The sequence below is a fragment of the Lepisosteus oculatus genome, chromosome 18 (assembly GCF_040954835.1).
Source record: "Lepisosteus oculatus isolate fLepOcu1 chromosome 18, fLepOcu1.hap2, whole genome shotgun sequence".
Lineage (NCBI taxonomy): Eukaryota > Metazoa > Chordata > Actinopteri > Semionotiformes > Lepisosteidae > Lepisosteus > Lepisosteus oculatus.
In genome coordinates, this window is record NC_090713.1 from 16229661 (window position 1) to 16244655 (window position 14995).

Genomic DNA, 14995 nt, shown 5'->3' on the forward strand with positions numbered 1-14995 from the left:
TCAGAATGGAGGGCAGAACTTTTTTTCAATCTGTCTGAATTCAGGTGTTTAATACACATATTGCAGCCCTGGTAAAATATAATCATCCATAAAACAACTATTTTTTTCTCAGCAACTAATTTACACTCTTTATTTTGTTTAGCATTTACATGTTTTAATTCTAAGATCTTTTGTTTGTTGTTTTTAACACCTTTTTCAAAGGAGTTTCAAAAGAGAATGGGTCTAATACAAATACATATTAACATACATGTTCTTAGATACTATAAAAACAGAACAGGAACAGGAAGACTGTAGAACTTTGCAATTAAAGCATAATGCTTGGTCTGAAAAATGATTGTTGAGTATAGTGACCTCTAATTATAATACTATTGTGGAAAATCATAGAAAATACAAAAGTGTATTTGTAATACAACATTTTATTTTATTTTGTGTTTTAGACAGTATGTATTTATTCCTTTGACAATACATATCTATAACAGTGCAGAAAAAACAGTAATACATCCTTCTAGGAAGTTTAATTTTCCTTTGTTGTATGATGTGTTATTTCTTGTTTGCAGAGAGAAAGAAAGACTGATGAATGAAATAAGGACCTTAACACCAAGATACAAAGAAGTAAAAAAAATAAAAATCATGATGACTGGGCAGGTTGCGGCTGGAAAGTCCAGTTACATCAATACAGTTGATTTTATGTTTCAAGGTCAATTTTTAAGTCCGGCCTTGTGTGGTGAAGGTGGACACAGTTTTACCAAGAAGGTTGGTGAAAGTTCCCAAAGTCCCAAAAGAACAACCATTGCAATTCTGCAGAACCAGTATTGGTTGGTGACTTGGTGTGCCTCCTTACACTGCAACAAAGGAAATTTATAGTTTCAGACATCCTCCTCAGCCCTAGGCATCTTAAACAATGTGTCTCTGATACTCCCCCCCCTTCACTTTTTGTTTCTGAGTCCAGTTTTGGAAAGAGGAGGGAGGAAGAAGATGCTGAGAATTACTACACAGTTTTGACAATACTACAAGTCAATAAGGTCATTTTACTGTAAACAGAGCAAAAAACTTGTTTCAATAAGGACTTAATTAGAACAAAAACAAAGGCAACTGTCCATAAGGACAATAAATTGAAGTGAGTGAAGTGTGTGATAACCTAGTCTTTTAATCATAATACAATTCCATTAAAATATCCGGAAGGACCTTCACCTGTGCGATGCCTTAATATGGTAATTACATTTTATCTGTGGTAAAATATTCAAATGGCTGTGCAACAGGAAGAAATCTCTCAGGATTTATATTTTGCTTTTCTGTTTAGTTGAAACCATACCATTTCAAGGCCCCTTTTGTTATCTACGACACCATGGGAATAGACATCAACATGAAAAGTTCTGATGACTACATCAATGCGGTGAAAGGCCATATAAAAGATGAATATGTGGTAAGTTGTAATGACAATGCATCACCACTCCCCTACCACATAACTGCTTTAGGAAAATCATATGTTTTAATCATTAGCTCCTTCAGATGGAAGGCTTGGTAAAAGGAAAGTATCTCTTTCAAGGATTAGAAATAACGAGGCAGTTCAAGGTGAGAAGGAAATTCAAGGATTTTTAAAAAATGTATATGTAAACAATGAAAACCACCACTAGGATTCAGTAATGAAATTAACACCATGAACAAAGGGTGAAGTCACACCCTGAAACACAATACAGGGGTGGTGGGGCAACTTCATGGAGCTGTGCAACAGATGAATTGTGAAAAAGGTTCAGTTAGACAGATCTTAATGTTGTTCTAAGTTAAATATTAAAATAGTGGGCGTGTGTGCTTTGCATTGGAATACCAGTATTTTCTTTGCATCAATAGTAAAATTTATCTTTTTCTAGATCTCTTCTTCATTCCTTCTCCTTTTCGCTGGGCTCCTTGCCAGAACATTGTTTCTTGACTTTTCCTTTCAGCATGGAATGAGCCTTTAGCCTGTGCACGCTGATGGAGCCTCCTACTTGAACTTTCTCTGTGCTTTCTTACTGCAAAAGCACATTGAAAAGCCACTTTCAAAAGTGCTATATAAAATAAAAGTTGTTATTTATTTTCTAGAAGACACTGGTAAATAAAAGAAAGTCAAAATCAGCATTGTGTCTAATGTTAAAAACGTCTTATTTCGAGTCTTGAGAATAGCCCAGGGAGTTAGTCATATTTTATTTTTTGAGAAAGTAGGAATTTTCTACTTTGAAAAAAGCAAAGAAGGACAGAGAAATTCCAACATTATGCACAGTTATGCACAGTGACACCCAACCTAGAAGAAACACTTTACTCAGGATCAGGTAAAGAATTAAAAAAAGTTAATAAATGTGGCTTTTCTTCAAGTTACTTAATCAGAAAACCATCAGTTATAATAATTTGCTCAGAAACACACTCACTCCTGGGATAGTTTTCCTAGAAACACTTAACCTGCCAATATGCCTTATGACTGGGGAAGGAAACTGGAGCACCCAGAGGAAGTCCACATGAAAAACAGAGGAGCATGCAAACTGCACATACAGTAGATAACACCCCTGGAATTGAGCCCTTTCAACTAAGATACTTTCAATATATTGAAAATATTCTGTTGTGAAAATGCAGTACTTTGTAAAACTGCCAGTTGGCAGAATGAATGCTTGAAGTGGTGTGTGGAAGCATTTGGCTGTAAAAAAATGCCTGGTTTTAAATCCTGGTCTATATTGAGCCCCTCAGGACAATCTTTCCAATTAAAGAATTTAAATTGTGTAGTATAATGACTTTTATTAATTGTACAATGTATATATTAAAAGCATTTTATTATTCAGCTTATTGTGAATGTGATGTGCTTCTTTCAGGTTTACATCACAGTAAATTAATCTATATTTTGTCTTTATGCAAATTTCAGCAACAGGTAATCAGGAAACAGTTTTACTTTACATTTTCAATATAAAAATATATTTCATGTATTTTGTACTGTAGTGACTTTAAAACCATACACTACCATACTGCACTACATGCTGCGGTCGTTTACTGCACAGTACAATATAATGCATAGTACTGCACTGTCCAAAGACATACTGGGAGGTTAATTGTTTCTCGGACAATTGGCACTGCTGGCAGTTTGTGTATCTGGATAAATTATTATAAGTGATGGTTTCATGATTAAGAGGGAATTTTTCTGTAAGCTGAAGAGTTATAGAGGAGTTAATCTTGTGACATGCATACTGTACTTATTTTTAATGAACAGTAGTAACAAGTGAAGATTAATCCCTGAAATGCTAAAAACAACAGAGACATAACTTTCACTATGGAATTAAACGTGTTCCTTTGTAGCCTATGCAACGCAGCTCCCTACTCGAATTTCTTTAACAATTTTTTTTTATATAATGCTTTGATCCATGCTGTGATCAGGTTTCTTGACTCTATGTTTAGCTTCAGATTTTGATTTCGTTGAGTATTTCTGTTGTTTTAGTATTGTGCTCCTCTATGGTCCTGTTTCTTCCCTAATTTGCCTACTTCTTGTTTTTTTTTTTCCTTGGGATTTGTTACTTTTTGCATTTTGCATCTTGATTTTCCCCAAGTTTGTTGCGTGCTCCTGGAGTTTTGTTTTTCCCTAGATTACTTACCTGGTTTTGGACTTTGGTTTGTTTCTAGATTTTGTTATTGGATTGTTTTTTATGGTTGTCTTCCTGGTCCTGGACTTTTGCTTGTTTCTAAACTTTGGGTGTAGATTGTGCTTTATTGTTCTCCTTTGAATTTATTTGACTGTTGGAACCCGCATAGAGCCCATTCCTTGAATATCAGAGCTGTCGGACATCTTTTACAAGTTCAATTTAGTCACCCATTTACTGTAGCTGTTTAGACCAAAGTATGGTGTTCTTTCATTGCATTGCTTTTTCAACTAAAACATTTAAATTCTACTGCCATTTCAAAACTAGACTGTTAAAAGGTGCATGTTTTATGAAATGGCTTGAATTTTTCTGAGAAAAGTGGACGAGGATGAAGCAGTCTTTTCCTTCACTGCGACTGTGGTGGGACATGGCTAAAGTGCAGATTAGATGCTTCTGTCAGCAGTACACTGATCATGCGGACATCTACAGTCATGAGGCAGCTAAAACAAAAATATTCTGAGCTCCATGCAGCTCTGCAGGGTGTTTTGGATAATAGATAATTTTAGGGTCTTCAATCTAATAAGAAGAAATTTGCAGACCTGGCAGATGCATGAGTACAAGGGACACTGGTGTGCTTGAGGTTTCAGAAACTCTTTTTCATTTGATTGGAGAAAAAAGCATCTTAAGGAAAGATGACCCTCTGTTTAAAAACTCAGATGTAATAGGAGCTAGGGCAATGTAAGCCAATTTAAATCCAGGTAGGGGCCTGCGGCAATTTGGAGGCATGCTGAGGCTCTCTATGCTGACTTGTACACAGCAGGGCCTGTGAATGGGTCCTAGGAGGCACAGTCTCCAGCATTCTCCAGAATTTGCCTTAGGTTCAGGAAAAGAAGAAGTATCACCTCAGGGAAGAGTGGCTTTGTTATCATGTTGATAACTGTGTGTTTCTCGGCAAAATTATTTCAATCTGTCTGTCCTTTTGATTTTGCTGTTATTTTTGTATGGGGGACGGAACGGTAGGTGGTTTTGTTGTTGCTGGTTGTGAAATGTTTTGTAAGTTAATGGATTAAAGGTTGTTTTTAAAAACATATCTATAACTTTCTATTTAAATCAGATGCTAACACGTCACCAGCAACAGGACACTCTTCATAAATCACAAGATACTTTTGGCTATGCTTGTATTTTGTCCTGTAATTGGTTGTGGTGTTGTTTTGCATTCCCATGTCCCATATACATTCATGTCTGTGCAAACTGACACAGACATACTGTTTCTTTTCCCTTCAGATGACACGTTTCCTGCCATTTGCTGAGCTATTCAAAATTCAAATATATTTGATATAAGAATAGGTGGAAAGCTTTAGAGTATATTGTGCTTACATATTCTACAATCGACCAACTGTAGCAGTAAGGCAACAGTAGGTATAAGTCATACCTTTAAGTCATTTTAAACATATTCTCTTTGATGTTTAAAGATGATGTAACAACCAATCTACATGCTTCTATAGTTTCACATGAAGAATAAAGTAAGTTTGTAAAGTCTTATTATTTCTACTTTTGCAAAAAAAAGTGAGAACGACACACATTTAACCCAGCAATACCCCATCACAAGGTGATGTACTTCATGTATACAAAAGACATTACACATGCTTCTTCAGACCAATTCATAGAGAGGAAAGATACGATATTCTTCAGTTGTTAATGAAAATGCTACTTTGCATGGGATGATATTATTGCATATATATTTCAGGATATTAAAATATTGAGAAGTGAATATTAAGAATATTGAGCAATATTGTTTCTGAAGTAATTATTGTCTGTTATCTGGTTGAAATGCAATATTATCTTGGTTAAACACAATAAAACATCTCATTTAAATAAAAAAGTACCTTTTTTTAAACATCTTATTATCTTGTTTAAACACAATATTACATTTTGTCCATGGCACGAATAGGCTTCCATACTTTTGAGTTTTAAAAATAATTTTATTATTTTTCTAATTTTCATTTTTCAAGGATTTTCAGACATTAGAATGCTTTTCAAGGATTATTCATGGATAAATAGAACACACATTTTTATTTATTCATGGAATAGTTTGTCATGAAGTCATATACACAGATGACCGAAACATATAAATGAACTGCAGTGTGATCATTACCGTATAAATATACTGTGTATATACAGTACAGTACTATATGGTATTAAAGCCACTGCAGTGCAGTATATGTGAAATATATTTTTCAAAATTATAATTTAAAGTTAAATTATTTTCTGTTACTCATTGCTGAAATTTGCATTATGCTAAATATAGAGTATCTCAATTTGTATGTAAATCTGAAAGAAGTACATCATGTTCATAACAAGCTATGGTATAATAATAAACTATTTATCTATACACAGTTTCCAACTAAGTAATTTTGTTGTTGTAAAATAGCCATAATTTGTATCAATTTAATATTTAATATACTATAATACAAATTTAAAATGAATAAAAATCTTAACAGTATACAATTGAAATTCTATAATTGGAAAAAAGATTATCTCGAGGAGCTCAGCATTAACTGGGATTCAAAACCAGTTTTCTGGTACCAGCCCAAATTCTTCCACATGCCACATTAAGCATTCAGTGCTTCACATGGTGGTTTTACAAAGCATTTGTCTCTGGCAAAGATAGAGCAAATAGACGACTTGTAGGGGATTCCCAGAAAGATCTATGGTGCAGTTGTAAGGTCAATTCTGAAGGCAGGATTCCCCAGGCAGTTAGTTAATCTAAGGACTTGTTGTAACTGGGACTGTGTTTGGCAAGCCCAGGTAACCTGAAAATTAAAGGACATTGAGGCCAATTCATGCAAAAAAGATCAAGCTGTTCCGTATTAAGAATTCTCTCATTTAAAGTGATACTCTAAGAGACTGCCATTTAGACTACGGATAGGCAGGGGGTTGAGCACTGTACCAAAGAAACTTGTAGACTCCTAGCAGAGGCAATGTCGATGGAGTTTCCTGGAGATCCAAAGTCTATAAAAACTGCTCCTTGCAATTTGGACTTTTCTGCTACAAAAGTGACCAGAACCATCAAACGTCAAGAAGATTTGTGTGGACCCTCCCCCTTTTCCCCAGATGCATGGGTTCCTTCCCAGTGGGCAAAAGACGTATAATATACGTCTATTAAACGCATACCTTAGACGTCTAAATGTGGTCTACAATTCGTCTAGAATGAAATTCTAATATATGTCTAAAGTTATACGTCAATTATACGTCTATGTTTAGACGTTCATTATACATAAATGGTTGGAGTTCTATTATACGGATAAATTTAGAGGACTATTATACATATATGGTTGGAGTTCCGGATAACTTTAGAGGTCTATTATACGGATAACTTTAGAGGACTATTATACGTATATGGTTAGAGGTCTATTATACGTATATGGTTAGAGGTCTATTATACGGATAACTTTAGAGGTCTATTATACGTATATGGGTAGAGGTCTATTATACATCAAAGATAGATTTTATAGGTGTAGAAACAAGTAAACCAAGCCAATGATTAGGTTTAGAAATTTATTCTGAAAATACACATTCACACCTGAAACATATGTATTTCAAATTATACATTGTATACAATCAATCAACAATCAACATATGGGCAATAATCATAAAAAACACAACTAGTCTTAAACTTCAGCTAATTCTGGTAACATGGCAATATACAGTATAGTAATGACAAACACAAAACTAATTACATTAACACACTAACTCAAAACCACATTTTGATTCAAATATACATTTTAAAATGTACAACTTCTATATTTCCAAGAAAAAAAAATATTACAATGGAAGTTAAGACGATTTTTGTCCACTATTTGCAAACCCTGTCTAATTGTCCTAACAGTTAGAACCAAAAACCTATTATTTTCAGTGTCCAGATCTCCTGCCCCCCTGCCTTGCATATGCATTCTTCAAGTAACACATTGCGTGCTCCTTTATTTCTTTTTCTGTTGATGTAGGGTGGGACTTCAGCACCGCAGCTAGGAGAAAATTATATAATATTACTTCCCAAATAAATGATGATTAATATCTTCTTTAGTATAATCTAAAAAATGAACGGTTTACTAAGCTCAAAGCTGAAATAAATGTATAAAATTTGGCTTGCATCATAGCAGTTGAGCAATAAAGTCTGTCCTAATTAAAGAGTACCCAAAGTTTGAAAGTACAACATAGAATAAGAATAAGAGAAACGGCAAAACGATTTTGTGTCATCTTCCCCATTCACACTATGTTTTTTATGTGCCATTTTTTTGCTTATTCACGTACTATTTTAATCAAAATAATATTAAGAAAGATCTGTATGTATTCAGATAGTATTATTATTGTTCATACTTACTCGTCAAAAGAGGATTGCTGAGATATTTGCAGATATACTTCTACGTTTGAAAAACGTGTCCAAAATGGTGACCAACGAATACTAGCAATGCATTGTGGTATATAACCGGAAAATATGCTGGGTTCGATATTTTCTCAACGTATGCGTTTATTAATGTTGTCGATATTATGGTTGAAATTTAACATTGATAATACATCGCGGCTATGTGCCCCCTGCTATGAGCTGATGTGCAATTTTAACGCATGCAGTTAGTAAGGATCGGTCACTGTTGTATGGTATTATATATAATGACATTATGGAATAGGATGGGGACAGGCCTGGCATCACGGGGGGAGGGGGGAATGTCGCCCCTTCAGTTTTGGGCAAAAAGATTTACCTAACTTAATTTGTGCCCTAAAAAAATAGTTGTACTTTGTCAATGGTCAGATAACACTAAATGACACGAACAGTCACTCAGTCTGTTTGATGGGCAGGAGGGCTATCCGTCCAGGAACTGCACATATCAGTGTCGTTATTGAGTGTCAACATTACGATCCTGTTTGCTCAGGTGGACCGATTCCTTGCAGTAGTTTATCATTATACTTAAAATCGTTATATAACTAGGACTAGTTACTGTATAGCAGTCTGTGCTTTCTGTTGGTTTTACAACATTTTTTTCTTAACGATTCAGAACATCCATGTAGCTGCAAAAATGAACGCTTATGGTACTTTTCGCTCCAGGCAATACAAACCGTGAGAGTGACGAAAAATGTGAAACTGAACTTCATCGCAAATACCAGATTGCTAGTCGTTATCTTCTATCATGAAGCACTAATCAATGGCATAGCTGCGAGATTTCATTTGGGTAGCTGCACCGTACAGCTCCGTTTCAACCGAAATATCACCCCCCCTCAGAATTTCAGACGCCCCCCTACAGATTTTTCCCCGGGCACCGCGCACTGATGGGGGACGGGGTGTCCAGGAAATGGTATCAACTTTTGTCAAGAAAATAAAAATAGAAACTCTATAGGCCCTCAAACATTTTACTGTTTTTTTTCGGGCAGGTGGCAAGACCCCCTCAGCAAAACCCTTGTATGCCAAGCTGTGGGCATTGATTCGTCGAATATACGTATATTTACGGTGAAAATACGGCTATACATGTGTGTGCCGCACACACTATATATGTGTGCCGCAACTAGGAGTATATGGCACTCTGCACAGTGTACGAAGTAAATTATTTTCGCAGTAATTAATTTACACGTGTATAATAAATATAGTAAATATAATAAATTAATTACTGCGAAAAAAAGCCTGGGTTGGTTGTAGTTTGAAGAGCTCTGGATTCAGCATGAACAGTGGTTTTTGGAGAAGCTTGTGCCCATGGCTGGGCAGGACACGATGGCAGATCAATCCTGTTTCATTCCTTTCAGAGCTCCTGCAGACAAGTACACGTATCCAGGCGAATGGCAAGTGAGGTCATCTTTTCAAGGGTAGATGGTAAACTCCTGCTGGCCATCAGGTTCTGAACACAAAGCTTTTCCCCTCATCCACTGTTGAGAGCCATCAGAGTGTGTTGATTTGCTCCTTGCTTCAGTTGCTAGGGCTGGAAGGCGGATTCAGATTATCTTTGTGGCAAAGCAAAGGTGTGGTACAATTCAATGTGGACCAATTCAATTACGTTTTTGCATTAAAAGCTAGGTTGAATGCTAGGTGAAGCTAGGTGAAAATGATTTAGGTTGTCCTGAGCCATATTTGTTGTTTCAGGTAAAGGGCCATTGGTACCCTCCAGTGCACAAAAACTAATTTATTATGTTGAGGTCCACAGAGCAGAGGACAGAAAAACAGTATTGAAATAGAACAGTAGGAATACAATAAGAGTAATTAAAATAGAGCTAGTGTACCTTGCTCATTGCATTGCCATTCTCTTTCTCTCCTCCAGTTTAATCCAGTCAGTCCTCTCAATGCTGACTCTCCGTATTTCAACAAGAATCCCACTGTGAATGATGTGGCCCACTGTCTTGTCTACGTTGTGCCAGCAGATCAGCAGAGCATTATGAAAGATCCTGTTCTGAAGCTCCTGAAAGAAATCAGAGAAAAAGTCTCTGACAATGGTAAGAAAATTATCATGTAAGAGGCTATGAAATGTAAAGTTAAAAAAATTATATGTAATATTTTAAAAATTAATCAATAAAATTATGTTTCAAATTGATCTCACCCAATACAGTAACAATGTATGGTTAGGGTTAGGACATGACAAATTAGTTATTCAGTTCAAATGTTTTTAAAATTTGATATAGTTTGCATACCAAAAGTTTCACTGCTGCAAATCTGCTAATATTTAATTATATATTACATGCATTACATAATTACATATTTAATGTCTTTATAAATATTTAATTATGCTTTATACTATTGAGCACATGACAGACCCCACACCGCTGGGTGAACTCATTGTGGACCCATCAGTACGATACATGATCTTTTATCCACTCACTACTCTGATTATTTTTTCTTTCATTGACTCTGCACACTAACAAATCTGTCAGTCCCCCAAAGAGTCATTTATCTCTTGAAAATATACCAAATTTCCCATTCAACTTTTACCAAAACCAAATTTCCCATTCGCCTTTTACCAAAACCTAATAATACCCTTCTATAAACTGGCTTCATCTTCCCCACTGATTGCTGGTGTATGGACAGCGTACTGATGCACTATGGCTGCACATTGGTAGTGTTGGAGTCCCTATTACCTGTAAAGCACTTTGAGTGGTGTCTCCAGAAAAGAACTAAATAAATGTGAGGAATTATTATTATTATTATTATTATTATTATTATTATTATTATTATTATTAAGTATAGCCACCAACCTCTGTTGCCTGTTGCTCTCAGCAGACTCTCCCTTAGAGCTCCAGAGGACAGTGTAGTCATCCACCTGTATCTTTTCCACTGCTGCATAATGCTCACAGCACACTAGGAGCAGCACCTACAAACAAACCTACATCTTTCCAGCTTAGTGGCATTAGAGCCAGCAGCACCAGCTGTCCCACAGACATACACACAAATTATCCGAAGTTACTGGCATCTCTGTCATGCTCGGCCATTGCTCTGCATAATACATACTGAACATACATTTATGGCAGGTTTGGAAGACTTTTCTACTGACACGCACTGCATACAGTATAAAGGGAAGTTTTCCTTCATTCCCCATGTTATGAGACACAGAACTCTCTCCAGAGAAGTCAGACAGGCCATCTACTCTATATAGCACCTCCCCAACTGTAGCTCATCAAGCTCTCAATTCACTACAGCTATGGATTTCCATTGTAATAAAAACACTCAAAGGACTGAATGAACACACATCCTTTTACATAAATATGTGTAACATTCAAATTCTATAAGTGCTTTCTATGTATTTCTACATATATCAAATACCTAAAAAGGTACAAGTAAAGAAAAACTTGTAATTGGCTGCCTGTGATTAATATGCTACAAGCAGAGAATTACAATATGTCAAACTCTTAATTCTGTCATAGATTGTCTTACTGAAATTACCTTGTCTCATTGTTCAACAGTGACTTCTGTTAGAAGCTCACAGCAGCATTAAGGCAGGACAAGCTCACCTTCAAATTGGCATTGACTCACTTGACCCGTTACAGGACATATGATGGACAGATCTGACAGGTGTTAGAGTATATGGAGAGAACAGTATCCTGTACATGTAAACGAAGCTGATTAACAACAGACAGTTCAGTTTAAACTGACTGGGCATAAAACAGAAACTGTTAATTCAATTAAAAAATATGCTTATTTAAAAGATTAATACCTAAGTACAAATATACATCTTTAAAGCATGACTAGGAGTAAACGTTAATTGATTAAGACATTCATTAGTTGAAACTACAGTGGATTTCATGAAAACCTCTGAGATCATTGAATTTATAAACAAATAATTTACAAATATAAAGAATTTAAGAGTATTTTTATATACCATTAAATCTGATTCATACAGTATATGCAATCTGTACAAATTTTCTAAAGAAGACTGCTCTTTGGCTGTACTGGATTTATAAAAGGAATTAAAGTCAGGTGCTAGACTGACTGCAATCACTGCACAGCATCATTTCAAAATCTCCATAGACCACCATGTTAGCAGACCTCTGAATTCACTTACTCATGGAGCTGAGCACCTTGTTTATAGCCATCAGAGCCGTTACAGCCAAAGAAATCTGTCTGACAGTACTGTTTTAAAATTACTTAGCTGTGGTAATTAACCTAAACTGAATTTAAAATACTGATATAGTCTTACTGATACATGGACACTATTCTCTGTCCATAGATCCTGGTCTGCAGTAGCCGTGAAAAGAAATAAATGTGTATCCATGACAAGTGTAGCCTTAACTTACACAGCCCAAGAAATAATCCATGACACCTGACAGACTGATCCAGCAAATATTCTAAAGATGAATGAGAGAAGTACAAATATACAATGTATACAATCAAATTACTTGGGGAAAAAAACAGAAATAATAATCAATAATAGTTCCATTCTATGCCATTTCACTGCCTCTGAAATCTTAACTTCTGCATAATGAAGGTCTGATAAAAACTCATGTCTTTTGTTTCTGCAGATATTCCCCAGGTTGTGCTGTTAACTAAGGTGGATAAAGCCTGTCCACTGGTAGGAAATGATCTCCAGAAGGTGTACGTGAGCAAATACATCAAAGAACAGGTGAGTTTAAACTTTGCTGCAGTAGGTTTTAAAATTAATGTATTAACTTCTCAAGTCATAGAGAAGGAAAACCATGACCTACAGTAGATATTAAGAAAAATGCCTACAAGTTTTGCACCTTATTAAAATATTGTAATCAGTTTAAATTACTTTGCTGATTTGCTTCATAATCAGTCTGCATTTAGGCTCCAGCTGGAAGGAGATAGTAAGAGCTCTGAAGTTGAAGGTTCTTGTTAGTGTCTGTCTGAGTTGGCTAACAGGTCTTTGAGACTCTCAGTGAGGCACAGTAGGCTTGAGGAAGACGCAGGAGATGCATACCGAGATGTGTCACAAATTCGAAATAGGTGTGTTGCAGCCTGTTTGCTTGGCTTAGTAGTGTAGAAATGTGTTATTAAGGCACAGAGGAATAGCTTGCTGCCACAGGACAGGTAGCAGAGTATCTTCTCACAACAGACAGGAGAGCAGAGTCTAGACAGCACAGACTGTATCACTAGTCACCCTGCATATGAAGATCTTTAGGGAAAAAGGTATTCACAGAGACACAGGAAAGAATTAATAGAAAGTATATATATATAGATTGATTTGTTTGTTTTTTTTTCACCTTTTCTGTTATTTTGATTGAAATGTTTAAAGTGAAGTTAAAATCCTTGGACTTTGAATGATATTTATTTATTTTGCCCTGTCATTCTTTGTATTTCAGATAGAAATGGCCAGTCAGATATTGGGCATTCCTGTAAACTGCATTGTTCCCGTGAAGAACTACAGTGAGAAAATCAGCCCGAATGATGAGATTGATGTCCTGGCCCTGACAGCACTGCTGCAGATACTCAGATTTGCTAATGGCTACTTACAAAACTTGGATCAAAAGCAACATAACTGAGAGTTGCAAAGTACTGTATTCAATAACTAAACACAATAACTAAAAACTAACAGAACTGTCTGAGACACATCTGAAATGTTTAATTAACTCAGTTTAGTTTCTTGTCATTCTAACATTTTCATGTGTTGATCAGAAAATTGACAATGTAACCTACAAATGGCTGAGAATGAAAAACATCTGTTGCTATTTAGAAATAAATAGGATATAAATCTATTAGGTTCTGCTTTCTTGCAAGGTATAAAGTAGCCATTATTAAACCCTGCAAACTCATAACTGAAGCTAAGAAAATGTGAACCTGGTCAGTACCTGGATGTGAGACCTCCTAAGAAAGCTAAGGGTGCTGCTGGAACCTCACGGTGTTAGTGTTGATGGGACCAGTAGGGAGTGCTCACCCACTGGTCCTAATGCCCCAGTAAAGTGACGTTTTCTAAAAGAGTAGGAGTGTCAACCCTGGTGTCCTTGCCGAACCTCTTGGCATCTAGTACCTGTAAAGCTCTAAAAAATATTCACAGTTGCACTATTCTATTAAAGAAATCACCCTTTAGGGCACCCATGCAATTTGTAATGCAAATGTAATCATCAACACAGAAAAAAGAAATCAGATACATACTAAAAAGATAAAATACTTTATGGACTGTAAAGGCAATTAGATTATTCACATACTGAGTTGGAGGAGGTCAGCATTTGGACCATCAGCTACACTGATTTCAAAACAAAGTGCCCATTTCTCCAGGGTTCAAGAACTTTTCACTTTTAAATGTTTAAATGTTTCACTTTAATACACTTTGCAGCCATTCAAAATGCGTGGTAAAACCCCGTACTGCGCAAAGTTATCTACAGTTTAGCACATTATACTGCAGTACGATTGGCCAAAATGACCAACAGGTGGCACTCGTGGTGCATTGGTTGTTACTGAAATGATTGCTTCATTTAATCTCTTTACTGTGCATGTTTAAATCCGCTTACTATGGAATATTAATATGGAATTTTACAACTAAAGGCAAATTTTAGTAGCTGAGCATAAAAAGAAGAGGAGCATTAAGTGTCTGAAGGTCATAAACTATATTAATTTCAGAATATAAACATATTATGTAAACTGTATATGGCTGGTACTGGTAGTTTAAATAAAAAATACACACCAGTATTCACTTTCTTCATAAACATTTTAAGCATCAAAGTCTTTCATTCGGTTACATACTGTGGTTATTTTGGAAAAGTTTTTATGTGCTCCTTCTGACTATATTAAGTTTATGTACTTTGTAAAAAAAAATGTTTTAACCCTTTCTATGAATACTTGCGCTCGTTATCTCAGTAAAGCATTCTTTTTAGAATTTGATTAATAGGGAATATAATATGTAATCACGTATCTAAAGAAATTTAACGATATTATATAGCTCAAATTATTACAGTAGTACACTTTCTTTGTACTTGGA

General features: G+C 35.6%; 1 protein-coding gene across 1 annotated transcript in view; it reads left to right on the forward strand.

The window, feature by feature from the left end:
• The window catches only part of LOC102684183 (interferon-induced protein 44-like), a 29839-nt gene extending 15116 nt beyond the window's left edge, over positions 1-14723 (forward strand). The window contains exons 4-8 of the mRNA XM_069180117.1: positions 558-753; positions 1301-1423; positions 9893-10064; positions 12582-12682; positions 13383-14723. Of these exons, the coding sequence (XP_069036218.1) occupies positions 558-753; positions 1301-1423; positions 9893-10064; positions 12582-12682; positions 13383-13562 (772 nt within the window). The 3' untranslated portion in view covers positions 13563-14723. The remainder of the gene's footprint in view (positions 1-557; positions 754-1300; positions 1424-9892; positions 10065-12581; positions 12683-13382) is intronic.
• The last annotated feature ends 272 nt before the right edge of the window (positions 14724-14995 follow it).